At 45.0% G+C, this 12498-nt stretch overlaps 1 protein-coding gene across 1 annotated transcript in view; it reads left to right on the plus strand.

The window, feature by feature from the left end:
- Window positions 1-12498, plus strand: part of ATP9A (ATPase, class II, type 9A) — a 152781-nt gene that overhangs the window by 66115 nt on the left and 74168 nt on the right. The window contains exons 5-6 of the mRNA XM_015423186.1: window positions 361-469; window positions 6568-6626. Of these exons, the coding sequence (XP_015278672.1) occupies window positions 361-469; window positions 6568-6626 (168 nt within the window). The remainder of the gene's footprint in view (window positions 1-360; window positions 470-6567; window positions 6627-12498) is intronic.

Below are 12498 nucleotides of genomic sequence, written 5' to 3' on the forward strand. Positions count from 1 at the left end.
GAACTCTATTCTGGCACGTTCCCCCAGAAATAAAGCCCTGAGTCGTCGGTAATAATAAACAACAATAAGTCATGAAGCGTGTTTTTGCTGTCATAAGGGCGAGAAACGCTCATTGTTTTCATTGAATGAATGAAATATAAGATTCAGGGGGAAGTAATGCTAGACTTGTTTGTTTGTTTTTTAATGTAGGATGGAGGTTTAGTGGTAGCCAGTACGCTAGGTAAACATCCAGTAGCAGCTGAAATGGAAATGGAAAGCATTCAGAAGTGCGATTTGGCACCTTTCCCTATGCAGAGTGGTGTTCTGCCACCTTGTTCCACTTTTTTTTTTAACAATTCCTTTTCCTCCTGTTCTTTTCAGGGTTTTGTGCTCGCCGTGACCATCATCCGCGAGGCAGTAGAGGAGATCCGATGCTACATGCGGGATAAGGAAGTGAATTCCCAGATCTACAGCAAACTCACAGTGAGAGGTCAGCTGTTTGGCTCCGACTTTCAACATCTGCTTGCTGTGTCCTGCAGCTGACCGCCAGAGCAGCAGGAGTTGCAGTTCAATCAAACTGTTACTGACAGCTGAAGAAGCAGATTGTAGGAAGGAGGGTTAGGTGGCGGGGTGTGTGTGTGTGTTGCCATGTACACAAATGCATGGCTTAATGATGCTTTCTGTCACTCCTGGTCCAGGCAGAACATTAGTGGAAGACCACATGGCTTCTTTGCTTTCCCATAGCTGAAATTCACCAGTGAAATGGAGTAGAAATGGGATCCATGAAATGCTTTGGAATAGTTTATTTATTTATTTAATTTGTATCCCGCCCTTCCCGCCAGGGCAGGCTCAGGGCAGCTTACAGGGGGAGGAAATACACACACACACACACACACACACACACACACACACACACACACGTATGTATGTATATTAAAACAGCAAGATATGTTAAAACACACAATTTAAATAAAACCACAACATATAAAATCTAAGTGCTAGTAAACATAGTTGCTAATAAGTACTAATGGGCTCTTTTTGTAGCAGGTACTCCTTTGCATATTAAGCGACACACCCCTAATGTAGCCAGTCCTCCAAGAGCTTACAGTAGCTCCTGTAAGAAGAGCTCTGTAAGCTCTTGGAGGATTGGCTACATTAGAGGGGTGTGGCCTAATATGCAAAGGAGTTCCTGCTACAAAAAGAGCCCGGTGTCCAGATGGTCAACTACCATCTTACTGTGTTTGTGTTTTGAGAAGATCTGAAAAAGCACGTGGAGGAGTTCATGAGTTGGAATGTGTGGAGGGTTGCCAACCTCCAGGTGGGACCTGGAGAGCTGCTGGACTTATAACTGATCCCCAGACTACAGAGATCAGCCCCCCTGTAGAACATGGCCCATAAGAGTGCCAAGTGTATGGCATTAGACCCCAATGAGGTCGCTCCCCAAACCCTGCTCTCCCCAGGCTCCCCCCCCATTCCCCAGGAATTTCCCAACCCAGAGTTGGCAGCCCTAATTGCCAGGCTGAGTCTAGCAACCAGTGGGAGGGTGGAGGGGTGGGGACGTAATGTGTGTAGGGGGAGCATTGAGTGGAATGAAATCACTTTTTGGGCATACCTGGAAGCGATGGCAGTAGCTCTAGGAATAGCTGGAAACTATGGTTTTACCATATTTCTGGCAGCTTCTAGAGTTGCTGCCATTGCTTTTGCAGGTATTCCCTGAATGTGACTTCAACACATGAGCAACACCAGTGAATAACATAATTTTATAAAGAGATGTGCTGTTAATATCCTAGAAATATAGAAGATTGGGCCCTACAGAGTTCCTTTTAATAGCATTTTCTAACAGCAGTTTGGAAACCCACAAAGTCCCATTGGAGCAACTGCGCTGCGTTTATTTAAGAATGGATTCCATTCTCTGGATTTATCAGACTCCTGGCCTGTTCCTCATTCTTTCCATATTTTGCAAAGTTCTGGGCCACCAAAGAGGGATTTTTTAAAGCTGATTCCAAACCAGCTGTATTCAATCTGATTCAGGTGTTCTGTTCATTCATCTGTCAGCCCAACTTGGCTATTCTTCACCCAAAGCGTATCTAATTAATTGGTGGCTACAAGCAGACAGCTTCAAGAGGGATTGGATAAACATACGGAGCAGAGGTCCACCAGTGGCTATTAGCCACAAGGTATAGATAGAACACTATGTCCAGGGCAGTGATGCTCTGTACTCTTGGTGCTTGGGGGAGGCAACAATGGGAGGGCTTCTGGAGTTTTGGCCCCACTGATGGACGTCCTGATGGCACCCGGTATTTTTGGCCACTGTGTGACAGAGTGTTGGACTGGATGGGCCACTGGTCTGATCCAACATTGGCTTCTCTTACATTCTTATGTTCTTACAGAATTTGCAGGCCTGATATATCCGTGTGATATTTTTTTCTCACTTTCAAATTCCAGGCTCATTTTTCTTGTCATGTTTTCCCAGCCCCTGCAAGTTAAGAGAGCATAGTGTGGGAGAACTATATTAAAAAGGCCCTTTGAAATGCAAAGAGACCTCCTGCCAAGAGAATGCTGCTTTGATGCAGACCCTTGGCATTTAGCAGCTGTATTAAAAAATGCAATATTTTCACAAGTCCTGGAGTGTAAGGCCACCTAAAAGCAAAAAAAGAAAAGCTCATTGGAATTTTTTAAAAAAAACTCTCTTTGATTGCTGAATGCATTTTGCTTCTCCTTGGAGTCACGTTCTGTGCATGAAATGTGTCCCGATCACTGCTGAGTTCAGGGCTGTGCAGAAACATCACAAATGTCTCCGCTGAGCCCTGTGTTAAGTTTCTGCTTGCTTCTGCAGCATTGAGCTCCATGTTAAATGTATTTAAACGTGTGGGGCCATGAGCTAGTTGTGTGCGTGTGTGTGTGTGCGCGTGCACAGTTCTGGAGGGGTAAATGTGCCATTTTGGGGTGAGAGGGAAAGCTCATTTTTGAAGTCTCAAGCACATCATTTGCTTGCACTTTCTTATGTCACAACTGCTTCCCCCCCCCTTTAAATCTGGCTTCAATCCAAAGGTGGTTGCCGTTTGTTTTTATCTTTCCATATTGCATTTGCAAACCTCAAATACTAAACAGTGTGGGGCACAGTTCAGTAAGAAAGGGTTTTCTACGTTCCTGTTAATTTATTTTTATAAGTTGTACTTTCCCTTGTGACTCAAGATGGTTTACAATTCCAAGATTAAAAACGTACAAAATACAATAAACCTCAATTACCTCCCCAGCCCCAAGAAAGTTGCTAGACATGTAACACGATTAAAAGTCCTTGCAAATAAAATAGCCTTATAGGACCTCTTGCCCTGACCTGAATAGCTCAGGGGGGCTAGCCCAATCTCATCACATCCCGGAAGCTCAGCAGGGTCGGCCCTCGGATGGGAGGCCACCAAGGATGTCCAGGGTTACAACACAGAGGCAGGAAGGGGCAAACCACCTCTGCTCATCTCGTGCCTTGAAAACCCTACAGGGTCTGCATAAGTCATCTATGACTTGATGGCTAAAATAACAAACATAACAAAATAGAACCTTTTACAAATTTCTAAAGACAGTGCTCCCCCACTCACCTCCTCCAGGAGCCTCTTAGACTAGGTAGTAAGCCACTACAGGAATGGACCAGGCTCTAGTAGATGACACATGGTCCAACTTAAGCGGGAGAACAATTAGGAGGTAGCAACCAGATAATCACATTTGGCACACGGGGATGTAAGAGGTGCCAGATTGGATTAATTGGGTTGAAACCAGATTAAATTGGCAATGTCCACAGATTCTCCCACAAGCCCCCACCCATTGGGCCTTTGGAGCCTGCCTGACATGCAGGAGAGCTGGCTTTGAGCGCCACGTTTCAAAGCATGGCAAGCAACACAGGTACAGTAGGTCTTTGGAGACTCCCCCTCCTAAATCAAGCCCCCTCTGATGCAAGGCAACCACTCCTAAATCTTAGGAAAGCATTGAAACGGGTGCATGGAGTGGGCATGGCAAGCGAGGGCATATGTGGAAGGACTTGAAAAGACTCTTTGACTTAGAGCCAGTGTTCCAATGCTCTGCATGCTTGCCGATAGTTATGAGAGCGCTTGTTAGAGTATCGTTGCAAGTATCTCCCATGATTTATTTATTTTTCCATTTGAGGCAGCAGGTTTCTTTATGAGCGGCAGGAATGAAGCAAGTTGTTCAATATGCAGTGTTGTCACCAAAGCAGCAAGCTGCCCTGAGTGTAGAATGACCTCCATTGTTAATTGTTGGAGCAGACATGGTGAAGCATAGTAATCCCTGGTAGAGTCTGATGCTGTGTTCTGCTGCATCCCTTTGATATAGTACAGACAGTGGGTTGGATCAGGCTAAATTTTTCCAGTGACTGAATGAACTTTCCAACCTCCATTCCTCCACTGCAGTCCACTGATCTCCACGAAATGCTGCTCCTCCTCAAATGCTGGTTGAGTTGCCAGACTGAGCCTGGCAGCTGGTAGGAGGGCTGGGGGTGGAGACATGGTATAATGTAGTGGGTTGCCGCATGGATGAACGACAGACTACGACGTGGTGCATAGCACGCTTTATTGGTACAAACAGAACATGCAGACAAACGGCCGGCAGGCCAACTATATACACACCTGGGGACACACCCCTGGTCACCATTGGTGGGTTTGAATCTCCCGCCATGGTTCCCATTGGTTCCCCAGTGGAGGGACTAGGAGCCTAGTCCCTATTGTCCCTTAGAACTCAAACTCAGGTAGAACGCTGGCCCCCGGTGGCGGCCAGCATACACAACACATGGGGAGGTGAATGTGACATCGCTGGCATCAATACACCACTTCTGGGGTACAACCTGGAAGTGACAAAAGGTAGCTCTAGGGATCTCCAGGAACTGTATGGTTTTACCATAGAAATTCCAGCATCCCTAGAGCTACCTTTTGTCATTTCCAGATTGCCTGTTGTTGTTGTTCAGTTGCACAGTCGAGTCCGACTCTTCGTGACCCCATGGACAAGATCTTGCCAGGCCCTCCTGTTTTCCGCTGTCCTCTGAAGTTTGCTCAATTTCATGTTCGTTGCATCTATGACACTGTCTAACCATCTCCTCCTTTGCCGTCCCCGTCTTCTTTGACCTTCAGGTTGCCTGGCAAGCCTAGTAATAGGGGACCCTGAGGAATCACAAGGGGGGGGATCTGTAGCAATGAGGGGAAATTGGAAGAAACTGCCACTTTAGTTAGGATCCAGCCCAGGTAGGCCTACCCCTTGTGCCACTGAAGTGCCAAGCCTTGTTGCTGTTATAAAAGAAACAATAGTGAAGTGGGTGGAGAGTAAACAAGAGATGGCAAGCTGCAGATGGCTCTATCATGCACAGTCTGTGAGGGTGTTCCCTTGCTGCTTGCATAGCATTTGGCTGGTGGGAAGGCAAAGCTGAAAAGTTCTGGGGAGTTCAGAGAGGTGAGTGGGCCAGTGGTGTCTCACTGTGTTTACATAGATGGCTGTTTAGGAAAGAACACATTCAGATGTCACGACAACCCTTTTTGATCATACGCTGGGATACCTTAATGCAATCATGACAACAAACCAGAACAACAAAGTTGGAGTCCAGTGGCACCTTTAAGATCAACAAAGTTTTATTTAAAGTGTAAGCTTTCATGTGCAAAGCTTATCCTTTGAATAAAACTTCGTTGGTCTTAAAAGTGACGCTGGACTCAAACTTTGTTCTTCTGCTTCAGACCAACATGGCTACCCACCTGAGTTTCACAACAAACCAGGTTTGTTAGCTGGTATTGAGACAAGATTTCAGACTTGAGTTTGTAAACTGGTTTGTTAATCACAGTTTGTGACATCTGAATTCACACATTCTGTTGTTCAACATAGAGATACCAAGGCTTCGAGTGGAAAAAATATTTCTGGTGTTTTCCAAGGACTTTCCCCAATTTTTCCAGTGGAAATATTGGGAAACTTTGGGGAGCACTGGAAAAAAAACACTCCTCTGAACTAAATGTTTTCTTTTGAAATGAGTTAAATGTGTTCAAATGGCATAGGATGCAGAAATTTGCAACTTGCACTTTAGATAGATTTGCAGTTTTGCTTGTCAAAACTATGGCATTTATATGTTTAAATTCTATGCTGATTAGTACAATTGTATATTCTAGCTACATTATAAATTATGAATTTTATGTTGTTGAAGCAGCAAAACATGTTTAGGTGTGATAAACTAAGTTTCTTTTTTCCCATCATTTCCATCTTTTCCTGGGGGAAAATATCTTTCATTTTCCTCTATGGTCTCGAAATTTCTGGAAATTTTAGCTCTCTACTTGAGTAGCAGCCTGTTGGTGGCCACCTAGATAATAAAGGCAGCAGTGTGAGGAGAGTGACATGAGCAGTGAAAGGACAAGAAACAGATAAGCCTGAATTTATCCACAAACCATTTTTTGTTACTCACATCTAGTCAGAGTTGGTTGTACCTGAAGTGTGGCTCAAATGTCAAAACTTGGTTCAATGCATGTTTGAAACGTTCTGTCAAAGTGTGTGTGCACTGTGTGGAGGAGGGAGAAATGGCTCTAATTAATGCATATCTAATCTCTTCTATAGGAACAGTCAAGGTGAAGAGTTCAAATATTCAAGTGGGCGACCTTATCATTGTGGAAAAGGTATGTCTGGAGTTGCAAATGTGTTTATACTTCCTGGCAAGCCAGGAGCCAGCACAGTCCTCCGGCAAAAGTAAAATGTGCTTTGCCTTTTCTAAACACTATCTAACCTTTAGATTTGTTTCCCCTCACTCTGAGTAAACAGCCGATAATATAAAGTATAATAATTATTTGATATGTGAATGCTTTTAGAATCACCAACTTTGCTATTCATCTTTACATTGGTTCATTATTGGTTCATTATTTCTTTGTCCACACACATGTCTTTCTCTGTCTTTGCTTCCAAACTAGAGGGCTGTTTTGGGGACAATTCACCTGATATTGTCCACTAATCATGCAGTTCACAGGATTGCCCTGTCCTTGGTATGCACCCTCAATCCTGGTTTTCTGCAATCTTTTTCGAAAGAACCCAGTCCAACCATGATAGCACACCATTTGGACAGGAGAATTTGCACCATCAGCACCATTTTCCACTGGCCAGCTTGCTGCCATTTTTCCTTCCATACCAATAGAGGAGTTTTAGAGGCATTTTTTAAAAAACAATCAGGAATTGCTACAGAGCTATAACGGTGTAGCAATTCCCAATTATTTTAAAAGCCCTCAAAAGCCATCCAGTGGCAGAAACAGGGAAAATGAGGGCTGGTGGGAGAAAGTGCACAGAAACTCCCATGTGAACACTCTGTGGCCAATTCGAACACCTCTGTGTTTACAGATGCAAGGAACACACTGAAAAATTGCAATTTTCTTTGGATGAATCCGCTGAAAATGTAGTCCTGATGCATCTGTAAATGAAAGCAACCCAACAAGTGAGGGAGATCTTTCCTCACTTTATCCCACAGGTGCCAATCACTCCCAAGGTGTTTGTCCTAAACTGGTGTCCTAAAGACCAAATTAAACTTGACAATGTCATCATGTCTGCCATGGGGATGCTGCTGCCATTTAAAAAAGATTTAACCATGCTCTTGTTCCCTCGGCCTGCCATGTTGCTTTAAAGTCTCAATAGCATCTCTGTGGTGAACACAAAGATGTCATCATGTCTAGCTTGACTCTAACCGTGCAGGCAGCATGTGCTAGAATCTGAAGGGGGCCCTTATGTTCATTTTAAGTGAGCTTTTTCTTGTGGTCTGTCACTGCTTTGGCATCACTCACGTCACTCACAAATGTCAAGTTTGTTGGCCCAGATTCGATGACAGAGAGGGATCTGTGTGTATACAAGCCTGTGATTCATCAGTGCCCATCCACTAAACACACACACACGGAAAGCCAGACTCTGTGCCAAAGTTCTGGGCAAACTGAGCCAAATGTTATGGTCAGAATAAATTGTGCAAATTATCAGCATTTGTGTGTTTTATTTAGATCTTCCATTTGAATTTTCTCAGGGATTGTAGAAATGTTGACAAGTGCAGGGAAAACAGGGATCTTGGCTGTGCCAAATCTTACGCTTTTAATATTGTACTAGTAGTGTTCAATCAAGAATGGAACTGAATAGATTGAGGAGAGCAGTGGGGCCTGGCCCTTACCTTTTTCGACATTTCCTTTAGCTACTGTTTTTAGGCCGTCACAAAGGGGAGCGGTTCGGTGTGACTCGGATGATTCCCTTTAAAGGGTCTCTTTAACCTTTCCCCCCATAATATGAATGTTGAGTAAGTACTTCAAAGAGGATCGATATTGCAACATTTATTTATTTACTTCATTTATATCCCATGTTTCTCCCTATGGGAATCCCAAGGTGCTTACAACGTTCTCTTTTCCTCCATTTTATCTTCACAACAACCACCCTTAGACTGAGAGAAAGAGTGGCTGATCCAAGGTTACTCAATGAGCTACCATGATAGAGTTGAACCTGGGCCCAACATTCTAATTGGTACATTATGCAACATGCCCACGCAAACTGCAGCATTTGTTGCAGACAAACTGAGGATCCAAAATCATCTTGTTAACAGATAATGGATTAAACATACAGAGAAAAAATAAAGACATACTAAATTTACTAATCCTCAGTTATGGCACTGGTTTATGATTTTGAAGCAGAAGCTGTCCAGTGCTGAAACTTTTATTTTGTGGGGGAAAAGATGACTCTGTGTAAATGTAAGGATTTAAATGGAAACAGTCAATGACTAACGTGTGACAATGCTAAGAATATTATTTAATAACCAAGGTCCTCGTTGGTGATTAAATATTCCTAAATTAAGTCACAGAAAAAGATTACACAAGCAACATTTTCCATTGAGGGAGTTTTAACCAAATTTTAGGAAATAATAAACAAAAAGGAATCCCATGGTATCAAATTGTATAAATATTTATTAGAATATTACCTTGAAATTGAAAACATGAAAAATATGATTATTGAACAACCCTTGAGATCTGAGAAGATTTATGCTCACTTATATAAAATTTCCTGCCAACCTAGCAGTTCGAAAGCAAGAAATTGCAAGTAGATAAATAGGTACCACTTCGGTGGGAAGGTAACAGCATTCCGTGCGCCTTGGTGTTTAGTCATGCCGGCCACATGACCACGGAAACGTCTTCGGACAGCGCTGGCTCTTCGGCTTGGAAACGGAGATGACCACCGCAACCCTCGAGTCGGATTCGACTGGCTTTCGAGCAAGGGAACCTTTACCTTTACCTATATAAAATTTAAAGCACAAATGTTTTTAAGAGACTAGCCAGGTGGAACGTTTTTACCTCAAAATGGTTTAAAATTAACTATAACATCTGAATACACTGTTGGGAGTATAAAAGATAGGGAAAAAGAAGAAGAAGAGTTGGATTTATACCCCACCCTTCACTCAGAGTCTCAGAGTGGCTTACAATCTCCTTCCCTTCCTCTCCCCACAACAGACACCTTGTGAGGTAGGTGGGGCTGAGAGAGCTCTGAGAGAACTGCTCTTGAGAAAACAGCTCTGAGAGAGCTGTGACTGGCCCAGGGTCACCCAGCTAGCTGCAAACAAACCTGGTTCTCTTAACCACTACACCAAACTGACTGGCTGTGACTATAGTTTCAGAGGGTGGCTGTATAGGTCTACAGTAGAAGAGCTAGGTTCCAGTCCAGTAGCACCTTAGAGACCAATATGATTTTCAGGGCATGAGCTTTTGAGAGTCAAAGCTTTGACAAGGGGAGTTTTGACTGTTGAAAGTTTGTACCCTGAAAACCGTGTTGCTCCCTTTGGTGCTACTGAACTCGAATCTAGTGGATCTATGATTGTTGGGACTGTTGCATTGCAAAGTCACAGGGCTTTTTTTAAAGAAAAAGTCCAGCAGGAGCTCATTAGCATAATAGGCCACACCCAGCAGCAGAAACTCATTAGCATATTAGGCCACACACCCTGACTGCACTGCTCATTAGCATATTAGGCCGCATTCCCATGTTACCAGAAGTGTGGTCATCCAGCCACACCCACCTTTTGCTTCTTATTCTCTTTACCTTGTTTGTTGTCAAAACCCAGGGCCTTTTTTTGTAGCAGGAACTCCTTTGCATGTTAGGCCACACACCCCTAATGTAGCCAATTCTAATGTGTTCCTGCTGTTGGGTGTGGCCTATTATGCTAATAGGTTCCTGCTGGGTCTGGCCAACTTGGTAGCCAGACGGAACTCCGTTCCTGTGCGTTCCTGTCCTGCAAAGTCATATAGAATGTTTGTGGTTTTTGACCCTTGATAGTACTGACATGCTATCGAGAGCTATTAACCTGTGTATTTACAGCATCGAGGATCACATGCCAGTTACTAGTGATAGGAAAAAAGAATAGCTAGACTACTGGGAAAATGAGGCGTAGGAATGTGCTGCTTTGGCTAAACTAATGTACTGTGAAAAGAAAACAAAAAGGAGATAGCCAGCAGCGCAACCAGCGTGGAGGACATTTGTGATTAGTACCTCCTGAAAAAGTAAAGTGTATATTTAGTCTAGTCATCTGTTAAAAGTGTTTGAAAATCAATAGGTAGCTACATAATTCCATAGTAACTGAAAAAAGGGGCCACAGTTTCAAACATTCAGCACTAGGATAGGAAAAAATTAAGGGTAATTCATACCGTGTAGCTTTTATCAGGACAAAAAAGTGTGAAAACAGGGGTTGGGTACTTTACCTGAAAGCTTATTTTGAATTATTGGAGAATATTTTTTCCCCTCTAAACTCCCCTATCACAGTTAAAGTTGCCAGCTCTGGGCTGGAAAACACCTGGAGATTTTGGGGGTGGAGCCTAGGCAGGTCAGGGTTTGAGGAGGGGAGGGACCTCGGCAAGGTATTATCTCATAGCCTCCACCCTGCAGAGTGGCCGTTTTCTCCAGGGGAATGGATCTCTGTAGTCTGGAGATCACTTGTGATTCTGGGAGATGTCCAGCCACTATCTGGAGGTTGACAACACTATATAGTGAAAGCTATGCATGCCCCTCTAACGAATGTCAGTTAGAGCTAAGTTCAGTTGAAAGGCAGTGGTGCCTAAACTGATCACGGGTAACTTGTTTCCATTGGTTTTGGTGGGACTTAAGCTGGTTTCACATGGAGATGTTTCCAGGGGTCGTTTCGTAGAAAAAGAGCTAGGGGAACTCATTAGCATAACTCATTAGCATATGCCACACCCCCTGACATCACCAGAAGTGTGTCATAAGGCCACACCCCCTGACATCACCGGAAGTGTGTCATAAGGCCACACACCCCGCCCCCAACGGTCCCGGCCGCTGCCGCCAGCCTTGCAGCTCCACTGCCGAGCCCCATGAGGGGCCCAGCGGTGGACCTGCAAGGCCGGCAGGAGTGCAAGGAAGCCCCGCGAAGGCCCTCCCTGGCCCCAGGCAGGCAGGGGTGGGGAGAGGCAGGGAGGAAGCAACTTACCCTCCCTCTTCTCTTGCCTCCTCCTGGCTGAATGAGGGCCGGAGGTAGGGGGTGGGGCTTCGTCATGTGCCCCGCCCCCCGTACCTCACCCCGGGGAACTGCGATCCCCCGTGATTCCCCCGAAATGACCTCTGGATGTTTCCCTGTGTTGAAAACAGGAAGCCCTCTGATTAAAGGGGAACAGCCAAAGGACATTATATTAATTCTTAGCATGACTGAGGCCATTTCTGGGGGCTTTGCATTTAAGACAGAGAGAGAAAAAATGAACTTCTCTGATTTAAAGAAGGATCTCTAGCAGCCTGTGTAGCCCACAGTAGCTCAAGCTTGTTAGAGCTTGGAAGCTAAGCAGGGTTGGCTGTGATCAGTACTTGGATGGGAGACCACCAAGGAAGATGATGTTGACTATACAGAGGCCCCGGTCACACGGGCCGGATATCACGGGGGAGGCGTGGCTAATTGCCCCGGCACAGTTTGATCCGCGATTACGTGATCAGACTCGCCGGTGGCACACCACTGGTCCTTCCCTCGGTGCCGGCGGGTAAACGAGGGACCGGGGGGGAATGCCACGCGCCGGCGTGATCACACCATGGGGGTCTGGAGGCAGCCCGTGGCAAATGTTTACTAGTACCTTGGAGGTACTAGTTTTTTAACTCGCATTGTCGGCGGTAAGCCACGGGTGCGCTCCACTTCCCAGATGTTGGTGTGTGATCGCACCCGGATAATCCACCCACCATCCGTGCCTCTCCCGTGGCAACTTTGCCATGTGACGGGCCAGAGAAAGATAATGGCAACTCCCCTGTGCTCATTTCTTGCCTTGAAATACCCATGAGGTAGAACTTTATGGGGTTGCCATTAGTTGGTTGTGAGTTGATGGCACTTAAGGAGTGATAGTGGGAGAAGTTCCATGTGGACACTCTTTTCATTGCCGCTACAGGGAGGGGGTGGAGCTGGATCCTGTTTTAAAAACGTATTGGGGCAGCTCACTGCTGCACAACCTTTATATTTTCCCCTTTTCTCTGCTGAACTATGTTGTGGCTTTACAGTGCAGCTGG

Source organism: Gekko japonicus, unplaced genomic scaffold, assembly GCF_001447785.1.
Source record: "Gekko japonicus isolate JY-2015 unplaced genomic scaffold, Gekko_japonicus_V1.1 scaffold737, whole genome shotgun sequence".
Classification (NCBI taxonomy): domain Eukaryota; kingdom Metazoa; phylum Chordata; class Lepidosauria; order Squamata; family Gekkonidae; genus Gekko; species Gekko japonicus.